The sequence below is a fragment of the Mizuhopecten yessoensis genome, unplaced genomic scaffold (genome assembly GCF_002113885.1).
Source record: "Mizuhopecten yessoensis strain PY_sf001 unplaced genomic scaffold, ASM211388v2 scaffold9847, whole genome shotgun sequence".
NCBI classification, from domain to species: Eukaryota; Metazoa; Mollusca; class Bivalvia; order Pectinida; family Pectinidae; genus Mizuhopecten; species Mizuhopecten yessoensis.
The window spans coordinates 3,238,110-3,259,272 of record NW_018408252.1 but is presented as its reverse complement, the minus strand read 5'-3'; the positions used below and the strand labels follow the sequence as shown (position 1 = coordinate 3,259,272).

Sequence of the window (21,163 nt, the reverse complement as noted above, 5' to 3'; positions counted from 1 at the left end):
GCAACAGGGATCTCACTTAATTGATAATGTTTAATTTGTACACGAAGTATTCGGTTTTAATTATCGTGAAGGCAATTCAAAAAGGAACATCGAACGGATACTGAGGTGTAGGTGATGGAGCGCAGATGACTGACATATTTTAATAAAAATCAAATTAAAACGCAATACAAAATATTATGATAGCATCCATTCTCATTTACAATTGATTGATGACTCCGAATGCGCAAGCGATAAGCCATACCTTCGGCATGAAGTTAACGTCATGTCAGTCCGTAAAATCAAGCATCTGAATGCCGGCTTTTCGTGTTGCCCAGAAGAAGGGCGTAGCTCGGGAACACATTATGTTTGAGAAGGTATTGTCTAACCTTGAATGTCTATAATCTGGTTTTGTGGCAAATTAAGTGTGTGTGAGGCGAATAATGATTCCAGTGAACGAGCGACGTTCATTGATATATAAATATAAAAATAATTGAAATTAAATAGAAATAAAAATGAGGGGAGTGGCAGAACCATGAGCGAAGTTCTGTGTAACCCGCAGACGGATTTCACAAGGATTACACGAGTCCGGCCGTGCACGTGGTAGTAGGGTGATTAATAGGTTAAGATGACCATGGCAATGTCGGGCTGGGTTTAAATGCTTTAATCATAATTACGTTAACTAGTTTCAACACATTAGATGTGACGTCATCAGGTCACGATGATGTCATAGTCATTTTTACCCAATAAAAATCATAAATTAGATTTTTTTCCCATTTCGTTCCGTTTCCTCCCATTTCGTTCCCTTTTTCGTTCAGGAATTTACACACAACCTTTAAGATAAATGTGTTCGAACCGTGAAATCGTTAATTACATGTTACTACGGTTGAGTTTAGGTAGCAGTGTACAGTAGCGTACGGTGGCCAAGGGTGGTATGTTTATACAATGAATAAACCCTGTTATATTACTTGTATCAAAATTTAAAAAACCATCAGCACTAAAATTGGCATATACATGATGAAGTGGACTATGTGGGCTTCATAATTTAATAAAAAAAATCGAAGTTGGTTTGAGACTACAGTTTTGGGCATTTACAAATCTGTGTCTAAACAACAAAAGCTGGCTTTTCATATAGTCAATTTTTGTACTCAGCACATGTGTAAATATTGTGAAAAACCCACCGGAATGACCTATGCTAAAACGTGAGTATTTTTGTTACCGAGTAGGCGATATTTAATTTCAGAAAGGTTTTAAGAAAAAAATACAACTTGCGGGGGTCAATTTGTGGGTTAAAAATCATGATATTTTGCATTTTGTGGTGATTTTTTATATGATAAACATTGTTTTCATAAGTCCCAAATTTGGGGGAAAAAGTTTTTGAAAACAAAATATATTCAAAATGAAGTTCATAAATATGTATATATATGTAGGTGTGTTGTGCAGGTTGAATTCACTATCCATGTTTATCTGAGACATGCCCTTTATTTTTAGGATCAGGCCATTTCTACTGTACTCTGCTACATTAGGTAGAATGATAATAAACGGGACGTTGAACAAGGAAAAATTTAAACATATCTTTCTAATTTCCGCCATGTAGCATATGGTTAACGCATTTATAACATGTGTTACCTCATTAATTTACAGATCACGCGGAAATATTCCGGGAATATGTTTTTAATTCCAACCAATCGTTTCACCGTATTAGCTTAAGCTTTATTATGTTCATGTAAAACCCCAAACATCACAGACATTCCACTAAGTATATCCGGATATCTGATATACGGCCTATAATAGTTTCAAGTTTCATCAATTTAACGGCAAATATGAATATTTGTTTACGTTTTCTGACGGTGATCATTTTAATGAAGTGTATTGTGCTTTCAGATGAAGGGATTCGTTTTAATAAAACACACATACACTCACAAGAAAAATTTCAGTGCACCGGACTTGAATGTTTCGATTATTACACTGTAATCTCGTCAGTAATGCTAGCTCCGAAATGAAAAAGCTGCCGAGAAAACTTACCTTAACATGTTATTATGCCTATGATAATTCAATAGCATACGCAGTTACATTAAGTTCATACACGTACACACTCAGACAGTAACTATATATACCCATTACATTTAAACAATAGCTAATTCATGGACTTGCAAAGGTAAAGTTTGTACTCAAACAATGTAAAGATCATACATGCACAGGTTAAGTTGATACATGTACACACAGGTTCAGTTGATACATGTACACACAGGTTAAGTTCATACATACACAGGTACGTTCATACATACACAGGTATAACGTTCATACATACACATGTAACGTTCATACACAAGTAACGTTCATACATACATACAATGTACGTAAAGTTAGTACACACAGATAAATCTCGTCAATAAATTGTTAGTGTTCATACATACATGGTAAAATCAATTGCAATTGGCCAATAAAACGTCGAAATACAGTTCTGAATATGTATGGAATACACATCCTTGGTGTTATTTTTATGGACTGCTGTGCGTGTCAGCTCGCACACATGACGTCAGACCTCCGTGTCCGGGGTGTTACCACCATCTTGGGTAATCTCCTTATCAAACTTACTTGAAATACACCATGTACAAGATAACTATTAAATGTGTATGAAATATCCGAAATCAATGACCCATCATCCATGCTGCACGAGCGGTTTCTCTTTCATTCATGTCCGGCATAATACGAAGAATGTACGTGCTTTAGGAATCCATACAAAATCCTCACAACACGGGAGTATTGAATACACCTGCGACTCGGGTGTGCAGAAGGGACTAGGGCGGACGGGGATGGGGGTTGCGGAGGGATGGGGGTAGTGGTAAGGGCCCCACACTATACTGACAGATTAAGGAGAGGATAAGTGATTGAGTATCAGGATGAGTAATTAAAACTAGAGTATAAAGGATATTCTTCAAATGTTTCTTGATGAAAAACATTTAAGTTTCACGCATGGGATGAATGTTTCGATATTTTCATTGTAATTATATAAATACACTGTTAATCGGTATACCTATTGTTTTACTTACGGTAAATTCTGGAGTGTTGCTGCTGTGTGTCTGTGAAAAACCCCACAAAGATTTCCTTCGACTTAGCAAGAAAATGTACGAGTTAATAAAATATGGATGTTTTCATAAGAGTACCTTATGATTATTTCTAGCCTTTTTTATTGCGTATGTATCTCAAAAAAACTGTTTGCTGTTTATGAATATCCATATAATCGATATTGACTATATCATACCTGAATTTATATATATGGATTTAACCTCAGATCGAAAAATGTCATCTTAGGCAATTTAATATAGTTTTCTATTTTTTGTTATTTTTGTGTTTGGTGTTGGCTACTTCAGCACTCAAGTAGCTGGTTACTGAAGAAAAACGCTGAACTCTCGTTATACAATCAGAGTTACCTCCCTTTGCCCACACACGGATTTTATTCTGACTGTAGGACTTAAACCAATCCTCTGCTGTCAGCTCAATACGGTTTGAACAAATTCTGACTAGGGCATGGACATTTGAATAACATTAATCAATAATAGTTGAGGTGATGGAAATAAATTATACTTGAATTTCCCAATTAGAGTATTTAGTGTCCACAACATTAATTTGATAATTGATTATCAGAAAGTATATTTATATATGTATATTTCACGACGGTTTGATAATAAAATTGGTTCTCTATAATTATAGAATATCGGTTGGTAAACATGCAAGTAATAAATTAACAAAAAAAAACAAACATACAAAAAATTAAACAACTGAAACGGCTGACACATGCTATACATCCATCTACAATAATTTCTGCTTGAGACATATTTTTGTTTAATATGTAGCAATTAACATGTTTTTAACATTTGCATTTATAACTGGGTCTGTTTCAGGATCCAGCCTGGTCTAGTGTTCCATGTACACTGTACTTCCATAGTGTATTACATTGTATTTCGTATATTTTTTCTCTCTCGGTTGTTTGTATTAAGTTAAACAGAATTTCAAGGAGAATAATTGCTAAGGCGATTAAATATGTGGCCAACCCGTTCGTACAATTTTGAAAACCATATATTCAAACTGACGCTAAGAGTCCAAGTCTCCAAATGTGTTTAAAATTTTGCAAGTCAAAATGTTTCCCCATTGTTTACAATAACATTATGCAAGTTTATAAAAAATGAGTCTTAATGATTTTCTCTAATTAAGATATTGATTTTGAAATTATTGAATAGAAAAAACTCCGGATAAATCAAATGTTCAAGTTCATTGCTTCATTGAACAGGTTGATTTCCTCCATAACTATACTTGCAAAACTGTGTAAGTGACTAAAAGTTAGTTTTGATACCTGGCTATATATACATGTACGGAGTTTATTTGCTTTTCTGTTTTAGCTAACACATATTACACGTGGTAACATTTAGATCAAGCACGATTTGACTATAACTTGCTATCAAATTGTGTTGGTGTAAACATGCTTGTTTACCTTTTAATAGGTAAACAATAAGTGATAAACAAAGTCAATAGTAACAATCAATAAAACTTTTTACTCATTCATTGTTTGTGGACTTCTTTTGAAAAAACAGCTACAAAATTAAAAGAAAAGTAGTCTCGTTCAATCAAACGCTTGATCACTTGTAATTCTCTGTTCGGCGTAGCTTGCCCAACAAAAAGAGTCTGTTTGAACGAGACTAGAAGTAATGTAGCCTGAAGCGTTGATACAATATTTTAAATATATGTTTAAACTTGTTTCTAAACCTTCTGCAATTTTCGTTATTTGTGAAATGATACACAGTGGACATCGATAACCAAACCATCTTTGTGCTCAGCAAACGTAGAGCACTGTGAGACACTTTAAAAGCTGGGATGATTTTGTATCAAAAATACATACTTTCCATTAATAACATTGGCTGATAATGAGATTAATGGTAGCTTGAAAAACCACGACTTGACTTCTTACAATATGTATCGTCACTATTTTATGTCTTGATTTCGTGTCATTAATTGTTATGTTTTTCATTTGTGTTTTTGTTGTTGTTACCATCTTGATCACTACTTCCGTTTCTATTTTTAGATAACGTTACCATGGTAGCAGTGGAAGCCGTGGATGGACTCTGGACGACGTGCATCACTAGCAAAATTCCCATGTACAGTGCTCAACTCAACTCCTGTGATACTTTAGTAGCTGGTATGTAAGCCCTATATTTATTACATACTGCAAGGCATTTACCTTTCGCGTATATTTCTTTTCTCGTTGTTTTTTCATCCGAACAATACATTCGTAAGATTTGAAATCGCGAAAGAAAAAAAACCTTTTAATGTTAAAAATTCATATGTGTCTGTAAGAAACATTAAGCATTTCTATTTCCTATCGTCTCTCTTCGTAAAATAACGTTAAACCAAAGGTGTCGCGATAAAGAAAGAGTTTGCGTAAATAAAGGATTCACATAATGTTAATGGTTTGCAGTATCTATAATGATCAATTCTTGTGATACTGACGATCACATTTGCAATCCATGTAGAACGAACTGTTATCGAGGATAGGCGTGATATGGATTTTTGTTTATCCCATAGCTTCCCGTACCATGACCGAATTATTTTTCTTGCTTTGACTTATTTCGTCTGATTAATTCGAATGGAATCGAAAACCAAAACGGAATAAAAACCTTCTAGTGTCATTTTGCTCCATGGTAACGGGATGCATCGATTTTCCTTATTCGACGTTGCATTGTCCGTCGTCTTTATTTAATTCCAGTGACGGGAGACGAAAGTATTGAACATCTGGGATTATCCTGATGTTTATTTCGTCGAATATATCACACACCTATAGATATCAACTATCGCTTGGAGTTAAAATGATTTCTTACGTACACTGTATATATCTTCTTTTTACATATTCCTCCGTTTAGGAAGCAGGGATCACCCAGTACAGCTCATATATCGGGCTAGAAATGGCTTTTCCTAGGTGCTTATTTCGATAATTCCACTCGTTATAAATCTCCATAGGGGAGAAGGCGATTTTCAAATCTGCAAAATATCATGAGAAACGTTTTTAGAAACTTGAACGGACTTAAAATTCGTTTAAGCTATTCAAACGATGAAATAAGAGTTGTATCATAATGATATGTTTTGCATACTCTGCACACTTTTCATAAAAAATAAAATGATGTAGTTCACGTACGTACCATTTTATAACATCAACGCGATAGTGTTCCAGTGTTACTTGAAACTCAACCAGATGATATGGCACAAAAGTTTTGAAGACACCAACGAGGTTTTGAAATCTCACCCCCATATATATGGAGCGAAAAAAAAACACCTTTCAAGTAACAAAAGTATTTTAATCTGGGTTTACCGACAAAGTTACTAAATACCAACGATCAGTAAGACTTTGAAAAATAAAACAAACAAAAATTGCGAAATATAAGTTATCTAATGGAAAAGCAGTACTTCAAGTGTTTAAAATTTAGTTTTAAAAGTGTTTACTTAGTACCACCAATTTTAAAATATTCAGTCAGAAGTAATTTTTTTCAAAATCTATTTTTTAATCGCATTATAATGGACATGCCAGAGGTTGCATCATGGACTTATCCTTGAAACAAACATATTCATGTCCGTTTTTGAGGATTTGCTCTGTTTCCCGAATCCAAAGAAATTATCATACTGTATAGTTAATTCATTATTCACTATTTTTAGACTAAACATTATTTTTCCTTTTTTTTTTTTTTATCTTATATAGTGTTGTAATTTTGGTTACTATAGTGTTATCAAGTCACGAATGCTAAAAGCGCATATTTTTATAAGAGTTACTTCCCTTATTATATAGAAACCGGTCAAATGATGTACATTTTGTTATCTAAGTGGTTACATGTTACATCAAACACACGCATTGCGTAATTTATCATATTTTGGAAAAAATAGTATTATATTTAATTATATGTTCTCAGACAAAATAAAAATGTACGAAAACATATATTTTGTGGAGGTATTTTGTATTCATGTAAAACAATTGCTTATTAAATCTACATTACGTATGCAACGTCATGTCAGTTACATTCCTGCGATTCATAAGCTTTTGTAAGTACACACTTTATTTCATTTTGTTTTCATTTTCCATGCAATTTGAACGAATTCACGAATGTTCCAACATAAACAGGATATGGAAACAAGCTTAGAGCTAATATTAATCCACATCCTTCAATTTGAAATTACAAAATCGAGATTGACAGCATGCTAACATTACGTCGTAAAACATTTTTCAATATGGTTTGAGTATTAGCTATATAAAAATAAATGCTAATGCTGAATCGTTGTGAGCCTACTTGAGATTGTTTGTGATAGGGAGATAGAGATGTTGGGGAGTGGGGAAGTGGTGGGTGCTCATGGGAGACTACAGGTATAACCTATATACCGATTCTTATTCAGATTTAAATACTTCAAATTCACAAATTATATCAAGAAACAATTCCAAAAACAATACTTAGATTATATTCTCAAAAATCGCTGAATTATAACAAGATTGCATTATATTTCCTTGCCGTTCTATATATATATTTCTCTTCGGAGTATGACATAATGTACAGAAGCTAATCCAAGGGAGGTAACCCTGACGATTTTGGTCTTTAATTCTGTCATTACTGCTCTTCATTTACACAGATGTACGTGATAATATTTATAATGGATTTTTTTCACACTATCTTATTCGTGTAAATATAAGTGACATCTTTAAAATTACAAATTGTACGAGATTATCAAAATTGTTTATATTTTTTTCTCAAATCCCAAAATATCAGGGGTGGCTGGAATTACCCGGGGCCAAATTTGCTCGGTCTCCCCTACTTTTGAATATATAATACTGTTTTATCACAGAAAAGAAGAAGATTTTAACAAAATTCACATACAGTTATACAATTTAAAAGCATCATTAGTTTACTGTTTGTATATAGAACATGTGAAATAGAACATTCAGAGGCACAATATGGGTTCAAAAAGGGGAGGTAATCCATTATATTTACCTATCACTGTTATGTTAATTGTTTAGAAGACAGTGCAAATACCATTGTTATGTTCTTGCGTGAGTAAAGAGAGCGACAACGCACAGCCATTGTTCCAAATTCTAGACTTACTTTTAGTTATCTTCTGGAACTGAAAAATTACAGGTATTTTGGGGTTAACACTAAAGTTCGGACTGTAAACCTAACTAAACGGTTTTCACTACACCATGTCGTAGGTTTCTGAGTGATTTGAAGGCCCGACAAAGTCCCTTGCGCATATCGGCGTTGTTGGGAGGGATCCTCACAGTATCCTCACACACTACTTTACTACTGCACTTATATACCTATCACAGTAGTGCTGAAACTGACATGTTTTTTTTTAAGTTGACAGTAAACAGTGTAAAATAAATATGTGTGTCTCCGTCAGTTTTATTTACATGTTCCATTAAGGTAATAGGTTTGTGTCACCATTTCTCAGTAGCATATTTTCAAATGTTGTAGTTAAATTGCTTTGAATTAAAGAAAAAAAATTGTCACAAAAAAATATAGGTTGTTAGAATTTTAAGGATTTTAAATTGAAATTTATGTAAAAAGGAGTGAATTTTGAAAGACACAATTTTTTGCAAAATAATGTCAATGCAAATGATACTGCCATATATTAGTATTGCATTAATGTATATCAATTCAATAAATGCTGAAATTGTGTAAAATAAATTATCGATAAAGGATTAAAACTTGACATTTTATAATAATCGCATGTAAAAGTTATCTTCCTTGAAAAACTTCACAGCAGTGAAATAGGTTGCCGGTTTCCTGAAGTACAGAAAAATGGACACATGTGACTCATTGATAAAAAAACCCCACAGAATTCATGCCTGGATTGCATTGAAATACTTTAATATTGAGAGTACACACTGTTCTTTCAATAATAAACATACGATATTCATCAGTTTAAGATTAAACAATGGACTCATTAGAATATGCGGAAATTGTGGTACTGTCTCCCTACATTGGATTTTCAACTAGCGATGTACTTCCCATTTCCGTATAGAGATATATATTTTCTAAATGTGTCAGAATGATGCATATAAACAGAGTAGAAATTGCGCTACATTTCGTTTAGGAAAATGACAGCATTTCAAACTTCTAATCTATCCTTATTTGCAGGTGAAAAAAATTCCAAAAAGTACAGATCATACAACTTTTGTTGTGTCATCTTAAATGCACCATTGTTATTTTTATCCCGAACATTGTATGTAGGACATTATAACACCAGATAGATTTCCTCATTTACATTTCGTATCATGAAAATACGACATGGCACAATTCCTTTCTCTGTATCATAGGGACCTGATAATCTGTCTGTCACCTGCCGAAACCCGTGGTGTGATTGGCTTGAGGTGCAGCCAGTTTCCCCCTAAAATAGCCAGCCAATCAACACGGCACGTGGCTGACGTCAACCTCATGAATATGCAAAAAATTGGATCTATGCGCGCGAACAGTTTTGAAACTCGGACATGGCGTGTGATTTTGGAGGAAACGGAGTTCATGTCCGCGGAAGGAGAATACATTTTACGAGTATATATTAGGTTTTTAAAAGAAAAACATTCCATCTTTCCAACGATGCTAGGCATTTTTTCGTACATTAACTAGAAATGCAAGAAAGTTAGGTGGGATCGAATTTTCGACATCGATAACTTTCTACCTTCTCGTTTTTGTTTTACCGAAAGTCGATCTAAACCCCTAAATAGTTTAGGTCCAAATATAGCTATACAAATTCTTAGGTCCCTACATGTGCTCGGTATTAAACTTGTACAACGTTCTACATTTCATAACAGGGTTATTTGTGGACAATCTACAGAAAGGCATGGGATTTATTGTTTTAAAAAATCAGTGTCATCGTTCACTGCCATTAATATATTTCCTTCTGCCGTCTTCTTTTATCATTCCACCGCCTTCCAGGTTTTTTTACAAGAAAAGTAAAACAAATATAAATACACAAATATTCCAGAACCAAGGTCAAGGTCGTAACTGCTTCAAAAGTAAGACAAAAAATGGCATCAATTTACTGGCTTCCCATTGTTTGAGGTGATTTTAGCTTTATATAAGTTTTCAGTATACACATTCGTTTACGATCATGCGATTCAGGGACGCGTATTCAACAAGCTTAAGATTGCTTGCTCTTAAAATTGAAATATTTGCCAATGCTATACTTGCTACGGTAATCTTCTGATACAACTATTAAGTACAGTAGTAGGTTTAATGGCGATGTGCTACACGGTCGGTGATCAAATGTCAAACTAATCGAACATTTTGTTTCCTTCTACTGGGTTTACGCTTCAGACTTCTGATTTAAATGTTGTCGCCGAGAGGAAGGAACGTAGCAAGCGTTGGCGTTGATTTCTAGCAAAAATATAGTCTTAAATCACAGTGACGTAAGGTCGAAACATTCGCAATTTGAGAATAAACCAGATCCCAATCTGCATATGCGTGGGTGCGACGTCACTTCTGGTCTGTCACCAAATCGGTTACAATCGCGCGTTTCCCCGTGCACCATTTATTGATTTTGCACGCATCTCTGCACGAGAGTTTGTTGTGGGCGTTTTAATCTATCACTGTCACATTCTCTGAGAACATGAGCTCAGTTTCCTCAAGATAACGGCATGTGTAGTAATGGGCTTGGCTAACAATACAACACCCGCCCCCGAAAAAGGGTTCCAATTCCTACTATCCAGAAACCCAAATTATATGCAATATCTTCACATTACACTTACATGTATGCTATTTTAAATATCTAATGGTATTAATAAAAATACCAAAGCAAAGAAAAGTAATTTATAATTCACTGAATACAAAAACCGTCGTCTCAGATTTGATTTTGTATTTTTATATTTTTAATGATAATGCTAATGACTTCGAAGGGAGATCACTCTAATACGATTTAAATTTTAAAAAGGTTACACGTACATGTAGCATTTATCCTTAACAATGGATTTTTTCTTATATAATCCAAGTATTAATAGAACTAGAGAAACAGTAAAAGAATCGAAATACAAGATAATACAATACTCTTTATTCTTAAGTTTCAAGGGAGAAAAAATCATTACAAATCACAGGTATCATGTGACTGAGCGTGTATCCTTAATGAGACAAAGTCTCTTAAGAAATCCAATAAACGATGTCTCTAGGGACAAGAGACATCTTTATCAAAAACCATCGAGTGATAGGTTAACCCAGTACCGCACGCGACAATAAGCCAGACATTCAGATAGCAAATGATAAATGCGTTTTCCACTTTATGTCTGTCTCCGCTGTCACATCACCCACTGTTTGATGATGACGTAACGATGATGGTTACCCTAGCGACGTGATCTTAATCAAGGAAACATATCACCGCACGGCACTTTGAGATACAGAACAAAATGGATTCATAAATTCGCACAACGTCGAGGGAATACCAGCTTTATATGTTAATCACTGCCGTAGCGACAAAAAACCTTGTTGACAAGCACACGTGTATTTGTATTCGCGTCTGTTCAGTCTCGGAATTTCTATTTTACTAATAATATTTCTAGCCTTGTTTCGTGGCCAGTGTTGCAATTTCAGGCTTCAAAAGAGACATTTCAGTGAATCTAATCTTCATTTAAGCCTCTAAACGGCATTTCGAATTCTGTGTTTTAAAGCCAAGTGATATATAGGAAATCAATAAAGACATGGTCTTGAACATTTCTAGAAATACAGACGCAGTTTCGTATCTGTAATTACATGTCGAGTCGTCTGTGGCATGTGTGGTTAACACCACTTCCCTCGGGAATTAATCAGTCCGTCCGAGTAATCGGGGTTATGGGTTCAATATGCGGTCGGATTAACCTAAATAAACAGAGATTTTTCTTTACCATCATAACATACTACATGTATCGCTTGGCAAGTATAACATGTCACGAACGCGCATATAAACTACTTATCAGTCCTTGGTCAACGAATTAGCTCCGGGAAGCTCAGGACATTTAACCACCTCCCTAGCTCGTACATCGTTCCATGTTGATATAGCTTGTTGTCGGTGCAGTGGGGATATATAGGGTTTATCAGGAACATGTAACCCCCTCCGTTGATTTAAGAAAGAGTGTTTTTGTCATTTTTCTCCCTTGCATACCATCACCCACTCACCTACGCGCATGCGGTCATAATGGATTAAGTCAGTTCAAGGCTGTTACCGCTATTTCTCAAGAAGTACTATACAGTTCTTTCTCAAATTTTATTTGAAGGTTCCCAATGGTCTGTTATTGTGCATGTTCCATATTGAGAGAAAAGATGGCCTTCGGGCAGCCATCTTGTAATTTGACAGTTCAAGTTTGTTTTTGCAGTTTCTTAATGATTTTTCTAAATTTCCATATGAAGATTCTCTTTGGACTGTAGTTGTACATGTGGAATCTTAACATGACTCCGGGCAGCCATTTATGATTTCAGCAGTTCAAGATTGGTCTGAAGTTATGCATGTTACATTTTGAGACTGTTCATAATTTACAGCTAAGTAGACTGGAACAAGCGGAGTAAAGTATATTGCTTTAAGATACAACACAGTGCCTTGCCGTGACTCGAACGCGCAACCCTTCGGTCACGAGCCCGGCGACCTACCAATAGACTACCGTGCTTCTATCTATTTGATAGATCTTTCTACATGTGTTGATTCCTTTTGAATAAGTAAATGGAAATTCTTGATGTTCTCTAGTTTTGAATATTTCGATTTGAACTTGAGGTCACCTTATCAGCTAGAAGGAAAATATGGCTGCCAGAAAAAACATCAATCTGTTTTATTCTTTACATATTTTACACGTCACAATTTTTGTTTATAGGTCAAATGAGGACCTGATTTAAAAGGCCAATGTCAAACCAGTTTGTGTGAACATTTAATCAAAAGGTTATGTACCACAAGATACATTTACTGGTGATACGACTGTCACCTAAATCGATATAAGGAGACAAAAGACCAAACTTTATAAGACCTAATTAATATATTGGTTGGCGTCAACATTCCTTTTGAATGTCTTGTCTATAAAACGACTAAATTCAAAAGATTTGTGTCAAAATCTTTTTTAGCTGTCGCTAAATTTGATTTGTTATTGATATAAAATTCCTTCAAGAATTTAAAAGAAACATTCGTTTTTTTGTTGTTGACTGTACTCATTGCTACTGATTCCCAAGATTTACAAATTCTCTTCCTGACTCTACGCATAGAATCACGTAGCTCTGGTATAGCTTACAAACCATTGAGATTTGCTTTTGAAGTTCATCAAATAGTCGTCTCGTTCCCATATTTACAATTCAGCCACTTTTTTACGCATATCAACAGGGAAATGATAAATATAATGGCTCAAATGTCATCTACCGGAAGTTTTAAAACCGGGTACATTGTATCAACATACGTCAAACTATTCAGGCAAAATAGATATCTGTTATTTTTTACAACATTAAAAGAAACCCGTGCATAAACATGTACAAGTAAGCTATTGCAGGATTCTCAGAAAAATAAATGTTCGTGGAAATTAAGAGATGGATAGTAATGATGTAGAAAAAGTACCATTTACGCCCGAACAACAGCAAACACACGTCCGGACATGATTGAATTTGTACCGTGCTGTAGTCTTCGCCTTTCTGTCTGCTATATATTTACAGATGTGCAGTTGCCATGGAGATACGGACATTACAATCTGATTTAACTTTTTTTCCAAATTCTCGAAATCAAATCTGGTCTCTTTACATCCGAACAGACATGCTATGGTATCGCATACCTCCTCCCTCGAGGCACCAAATACCGAGGTCGTATTTTTAATCAAACTTGGTATTGATTTTATTTCAAATACAATTCGACCTGCCAGTTAGGTTTCCTTGATCCTGAATATATGTTTAAATGAAACCTCAAATGAAACCTCATTTAAACCCAGTGTTTAATGGCATTTTGAAAATGAAGCGTTTCTGTGCTGATTCATTTTAACATCGTCAGTTCGACGCTTGAATAACCGACTCATACGTGTATTATGTTGAAAATACAATATTCGATCAGTTCTATTTCTCGAACAATAGACTTGCTGTAGCACGTAACAACGCTATGCAGGCTATCGTGTAGTTGAAAATTAATTTGTCTGGCTGTAAATAATATAACGTCATTTAAAAATCAGAAATAAGCTCTTAATATGGGTGTTACGACTCACGCATTCTGCATGAACAGCGTGTGTTATATTTGATTGGTTTTCGTGGATTTACAAATCCGCAAAAAAAACCCCGACAATACTTTAATAATAACACACGTTGTATAATCTAAATATTAATGTTTAGCCTCAGACTGTTTCGAAGTGTGGATTATGAGAATTCTTAAATATCAAATAAAAAAATAAAAATCTACGAGTGTCTTGGATTTATTTTAATAGTATATATAAAAATATACATATAAATATTCTGGCAAGGTTTAGGGAAGCGCACAAATGTTTCCCGTTTCCTAGAAATGTTGAGATTGGCAATATCCCTTATAGAGTAAAATCGATGGCGCTGTGGAATTTTCTCCTCGGGAGGGTGATATCCTGTCGTACATGTACATGTCCGTCCACCAAACATACGGACTATTCATCTATTCAGACAATCAGGAACCTCTCGTGATTGATGTCAAACTCTAACCCACAGACAAGTCTTGGTCTCGACACCCGGTATCCTCCAACCAACGGCACACCTACTCCTTATTGTTGATAGCCCGTAGTGTACACAAAAACAACGCCTTTCGCTCCTGAAACAAGGTATCAAGTCTGGAATTATTTCCAAACATCACAAGTGCTCAATGTTATTAACTTGTTGTATTGGACATGTACTTCACAATAGTTTTAACAAGGAGGAGTTCATTAAATGTTTGATGTAGAGCATAAGTTATTTACTTTACACATGTTAAGTTTGAACTTGGTGAAACGTCTAGTCTTAGAGGAAATCAGAGTATGCGGGGTGCAACTAAGACAGATTTAATTGATGCGCTTTTGTTTAAAATTGCAAACGACGCAAAAACAATTATGTTTTAAAGGAGATTGTGATTAAATCAAAAAGAAATTCTGTCGTTTTAAGAAATAAGTCATTAAAACAAATATTTCAAGAAAAAATTCTTAAATTTGATTACAATGTTCAATTTGTCCTCTTATCATTAAAACTCGAAGGTAATTAAACACTCAAACTGTTAATTTCACAAGTCGAGCCCCATCCCCAAGAAAGCACATGCAATCAATAGAGATATCGCGTCATTAGTTCTCGAACAAAGAGAAAGTACAGCTTCTCTTGCACTAAACATATGTCGAATTTGGCGCCAAGGAAAACTCCTTAAAACAAGTTAATTGGGTCGGTAGTGCTAATAATGAATAAATAGTCTGGCTCCCGGTCGGGGTGTTGTTATATGAGGCATAATTAAGTTATTTGATACCCGCGTCAGATCCAAATATAAGCACGGTTTCCCGCTCTTGTCACTTGGTACGGTGACTGGGACTAGCCGGTTATGTTGCCTAGGAACGCAGAAATGTGATAATCAGAAAATTCATTATAAATTTTGTGGTGATTGATTATATGTCAGGTTTCATGTACATTTCATATGTTCTCAGCTCCGTTGTAAACGACGTGTATTGAGAAATAGACGTTGGTTTTTGCATTGAACACAACCGTAATACGTGTATATAGTCTATTTCATACATTGTACAGTACAATGTACTATATATGTAATATAACGTACCGAACTCAATGTCAGGATTCGTACGGACATTTAATTTGATGACAGCCGAGATTCGTTAATCCTGCCTACACTTATTCGGTATTTTCGACAGCCAAGGCATTATATTAAGGGACATATTGACAATTTTTCTTTCGAAAAAACCTATGTCCCAGCAATACCGCCATGGCACTTAACAGCAGCATATGTTTGGAATGAAGGTTCATGAGTGGTTTATAGTGGCTTGACAGTGCGTTGTAATTAGAAAAGGCGTCTCCAGTGAGAGAGACACGATTTATAAATAGTTCGTAATCAAATGTTCACTATGTACCTACCTACAATTTAAAGGACGAGCTATATTTGTTTGTGTTAAGGCTATCGGTGAAATCCGTGTATTGTAAGGACTGATCATGAACTTGGTTCCCTATACTCAATAGACGGACACGGTTCATGCGCCCAATCGTTCTCTTCACCGCTGTTGGTTTTCTCATTCAGTCAGGCCGTTATTAACACTAGTGCACAATCTATCGGCGCGCACATGGGAAATGGTCGTAAGCAGAATAGCGTCTATGGACGTTTAAATACCCTATTAACGAAACGTTCTTAGGGATTCCTGAATGGCGACTGTCACACAGTAAATTGGGACGCCGAGGGACATATACAAACTACAAATACTAATTATATACACGCAATCGCGACATGTGACCAGGAAGCTGCTGGTGTTTCTGTATAGATAACGGGTTGACAATAATGTTTGACAGCCATTAATGGATATGAAGAATTTTCTTAAATTCAAAACAGGAGAAAATAGAGATTTAAGGAAGTTTGGCGAAGAATATTATTTACGTGAAGCGAAATTATGGCGCCCCTTTCGGATAGGTGGGTTGGCGGCCATCGCCATAGCCCTACCATTAACTTTGACAGCCATTTTGAACGACACATGGATATATGGAGAAGGTAAGTGATATAAATACTCACTGTAGTTATATGTATGTTTGGTCTGTATTGATATAAATATGTTATTATTTCCTGTGGTTGTTTCTGTTGGCACTGTTTTATCATCTGTCGCTTTGCTTCGCTGACGACAGAAACTGATTTAGATACGTTAGCTAGTGTATTCGGCTGATTTCAGTGCATATTTTATTCTGAGACTAGTGGATGAAAAATCGATAGATCGATAAACACAGATGCTGATGCTGAGATATTCTGGTATGGCACCGCAGTGACAGAGTCAGGTTAATATAATTACGTAGTGTGTAGAGAACATTATGTATTTACTGTGTATACAGGGTAATTATATACAGGGTGGCTACGTAGATACACTTTACGTCTTTTACACGTAGTAAAACGTCACCTACAGTGTAATTAACATTGACACTTTGGACAACTGAACAGGAAAAATTTAGCGATAGTAGAAATATATGACTGTGCTCATCTAAAACACAGAAGCCAGTGACATGAGCAGTTTAACAGTTTCATCGCTGGGAGACACACGCGCAGGTTTGGCATAGGGACAACTGAGTGACACACTCGCAGGATTGACATTAGGACAACTGGGTGACAGACACGTAGGATTTATAGTGGGACAACTGAGTGACAAACATGCGATATTGACAGTGGGATAACTGGGTGACACACACGTATGGTATATAGTGGGACAACTGGGTGACACACACGTAAGATTGACAGTTGGAAAACTTGATGACACAACATAGGATTAACAGTGGGACAACTGGATGGAACACACGTAGGATAGACAGTGGGACAACTGGATGGCACACACGTAGCACACACGTAGGATAGACAGTGGGACAACTGGATGGAAAACACGTAGGATAGACAGTGGTACAACTTGGTGACACACTCGTAGGATAGACAGTGGGACAACTTGGTGACACACACGTAGGATAGACAGTGGGACAACTTGGTGACACACACGCAGGAATGAGTTTAAAATAACACGCATGATCACTGACACGCACACAGTAACATTGAATTTGAACTACTGCATCACAGTTTCTTTTCAATGACACCTGAACAACTGAATCATTTTGACAAATACAACATAGACACGGAATAGAAATTAAAACTGGAACATAACATTGTCTCTTGAACGACACATTAGTTTGACACGCATGATAACATTGAACAAGATACAGCAACATTTACTTCTTGACAACAGAACCGGTTGCCATACACACATTATTACTGGCACAGTGACAACTGAATTAGTTTCACTCACACAATGTAACTGACATTAAGACAACTAGAATACATTAACGCTGCTCTATTGACCACATGACCAGTCTGACACAAGTACAGTAAGAACAACTCCTTAACAACTTAACTATCCCTGTCCCACAGCACTACATATTTTCCTATATACAGTAACCTCCCCTTTACTTCCGTTGTGATTTAACTATAGATGACTTTGGCCGGAACACTTCGATGACAAGATAGCTCCATCGGTTAGAGCGATAGTATAACAATCCGAACTCCTGTGTTGAATCTCAGTCTAACCCCGCAGAAATTTTATATATTAAAAATACTTAATAATTGATAATATTTTGTTTATTTCATCATTATCATTTCTCATAAAAACCCCGCAAGGGATAGTTTTCTTTTTAGAAATGATTTATCAAAACTATAGTCAGGCAAGCAATAATAATATCCAACACTTAGTTACAGTTTTTGGCAGCGGTACGGGGATCATTTAACATATAAAGATACAAGCGCTAGTGATTGACATGACCTATACGTGTATCTCTATATCCAACCTGTGAGGATAGGATGTTCCTTGCAATGATCATAGTCAACAATAACCTATTGTGACAAATGCTTTAAACATTTAGAATGAAGGTTTGGTTAGTAGGTATGTAGCCAGCGGGTATATCTATTCACTGTGTTTGCCCCTGAAGTCGTTCGCTTTAGAAATGAATTAAATTGATCTGTGACAATGGGAGATTTAAACTTTCCTTTGTGTGCTGTTTATCTTGTATTTAGACTGCAAGAGCAAACCTCGACTATAGAATGTATGTTTTAGTATCGTATGACTTTCAACGTTTTTATGTTGGATTGTAAACCCCTAATAAACCCCTAAGGAAACATTCGAATACATTTGGGCATTCCTATAAAGTAATAAACATCGATGTTTACGTATAAATATCTGTTAGGAATAAATGTAAGCGCGCTCAATGACACTTAACCTCAGTTGAAACGTAGATTTTATGTTTTTTTGATTGTCCAAAATGTTAAGCATTGTCAGCTTTGAACACTAAAGTCTCAAAAATAATCGAAATGAAAGAAAGTAAAAATGCATAAATGTTAATATATTCTATTGATAAGGATACCATTTTTGAAAGAAGGTAAGATTTGCCTAATTCCTGTACTTCAATTTACATGTACCAACACAACAAGATAAACAAACACCCACGCGTAGAAAATATTATGAATGCAATGTCAAGATGACAATGCTTGATGTATTAAGATCATGCTGTCGGCACGATGCCTTGTGACACTGGACAGACATTGTCGTGATATTCATTGTATGGTGAATATTGACAAATATAAATATCAAGCATTTCCAGAACTGAGCGATATATTACTTTTATATAAATCACGCCATTCTGCTGCATCAGCAGTATTGATTTAAACGATTCTTTTGCAAAAATGTTTTCTTCATTGTCTTAGTAAAGAAAAATCTGTGTGAAGACAAACTATCTCCCCGGCAAGCTAACAATATTCTTGAATGTCAAAATTGTGTTTGCTTACTAACCGAAATATTTTAAACTCGTTCATAATAGTATCACTTGGTTAAGATAACTATACTTTTAAATTACGATTATCGAAAGATTTTAGACTCGTTCTTAAAAATATTCCCATTTAAAGCTAACTAAACATTTTATAGTACGATTATCGAAAGATTTTAGACTCGTTCTTAAAAATATTCCCATTTAAAGCTAACTATACTTTGTTTTAATATTATTATTGTGCATGCAGCTTATCGGGATTTTAAAAATTCCTATGATATAGTGGTAAATATTAATGAGATATTTCCAGACTCTTACGAGAGAGTGGTATAAGTATTGGATGTTCATTTCATGACGTAGCAATACAGAAAAAGATATTACCGATCGATGCTTCATAACTTTATGGTTTAAGAGACGAAGCTTTTGGATATATTGCCTTTAATCACGAATCTGACAGTGAGATATAACGTGTTACAAGTTGGCATGTAAGGAGTGCTTATTTACTGTTTTAATGGCAAAACCAGCAGAAATAGTCACTTGATAATTCAGAATTCAAGAGAAAGTTCATGAACGATACATTCAAAATTTTAATCCATCTTTCAGATTTTCAAAATATTCATTCATTCAAATTCCTCTCTTTCAAAATAATAGTTTTTCTACTTTTCACTTTATGGCGACCGTTTCGAATTCAAAGGTAAAGAGCATTTTCATATTTACTTAAACAGTTTTGAAAAAGTTTGTGAAAATTCGTGAAAAAACCACGGAAATCTTGATAGAAGAGAGGACATCAGTTAAATACGTGGAATCAGTTTTCCACATATGCAGGAAGTTTAAATGTAGGCACGATCAGGTTTATGTCAGGTTTCCAATTTGCAGAAACACATGCTTTTCACTCAACAAACGTTTGCGTTTGTGATTTTATCTTTCGGCACAATACGTGAACGTATTAGTCCTCACTTGATCATTAAATAAACCAAGAAAAAAACAATGTTGTCAACTTAACAGAACGTTGTTCTGTAAACATGTTGAACAGCATTATATCTGCCCTGTTGTTAAATTTTCATGATATAATTTTTCAGATTTCAACGTGGGATTATGGGAGAGAAACTGTGTCCACATGAAGAATCACACATTCATCGACTGCTCTGCGATCAACAATGGTGAAGCACCCCCAAGAGTTTTCAGAATTTAATAGGTCGCACGGTAGTCTAGTGGTAGGACGCCGGGCTCGCGTCCAAAGGGTTGTGGCTTCTAGTCACGTCACGGTATTGTGTTGTATCTTTGAACAAGATGCTTTACTCCGCTTTTTCCAGTCTACTCAGCTGTAAATGAGTACGTGGTTGGGCAGTGCTAGAACTGTTAAGTGCTAGCACCGGCTGTATGCTCCCCAGGGAGTCAAGAAACATATTGGCCGTTTGCAAATGCCCTATAACCACGGATAATAATTTGTGAACCACTTTGAGACGACCTACATGTACACACTAGGTTGTGATAAAGCGGTTTATAAGAACATCAAATTATTTATTATTCTTATTAGTATCGTATCATATTCCTGATGCTACAAAGTAAAATTACGCATTCTTATGTATCACGAATTTAAACGATTGTGATCGATAGTTAGTACTCAAAAAGACAAGATTGGCTTGATTATCCGATAAAACAAAATAGTATTGTATGGAGAATTGTATTTTTTTCATATTTACACATAA

At 35.3% G+C, this 21,163-nt stretch overlaps 2 protein-coding genes across 2 annotated transcripts in view; both read left to right on the top strand.

Moving 5' to 3' along the window:
* The window catches only part of LOC110458903, an 84,493-nt gene that overhangs the window by 53,388 nt on the left and 9,942 nt on the right, over nucleotides 1–21,163 (top strand). The window contains exon 3 of the mRNA XM_021510872.1: nucleotides 5,057–5,170. Within this exon, the coding sequence (XP_021366547.1) occupies nucleotides 5,057–5,170 (114 nt within the window). The remainder of the gene's footprint in view (nucleotides 1–5,056; nucleotides 5,171–21,163) is intronic.
* Nucleotides 16,118–20,933, top strand: LOC110458904. Its single transcript, XM_021510873.1, has 2 exons — nucleotides 16,118–16,662; nucleotides 20,534–20,933. The coding sequence occupies exons 1-2, from the start codon at nucleotides 16,473–16,475 to the stop codon at nucleotides 20,644–20,646; spliced, it is 303 nt and encodes a 100-aa protein (XP_021366548.1). The 5' UTR covers nucleotides 16,118–16,472; the 3' UTR covers nucleotides 20,647–20,933.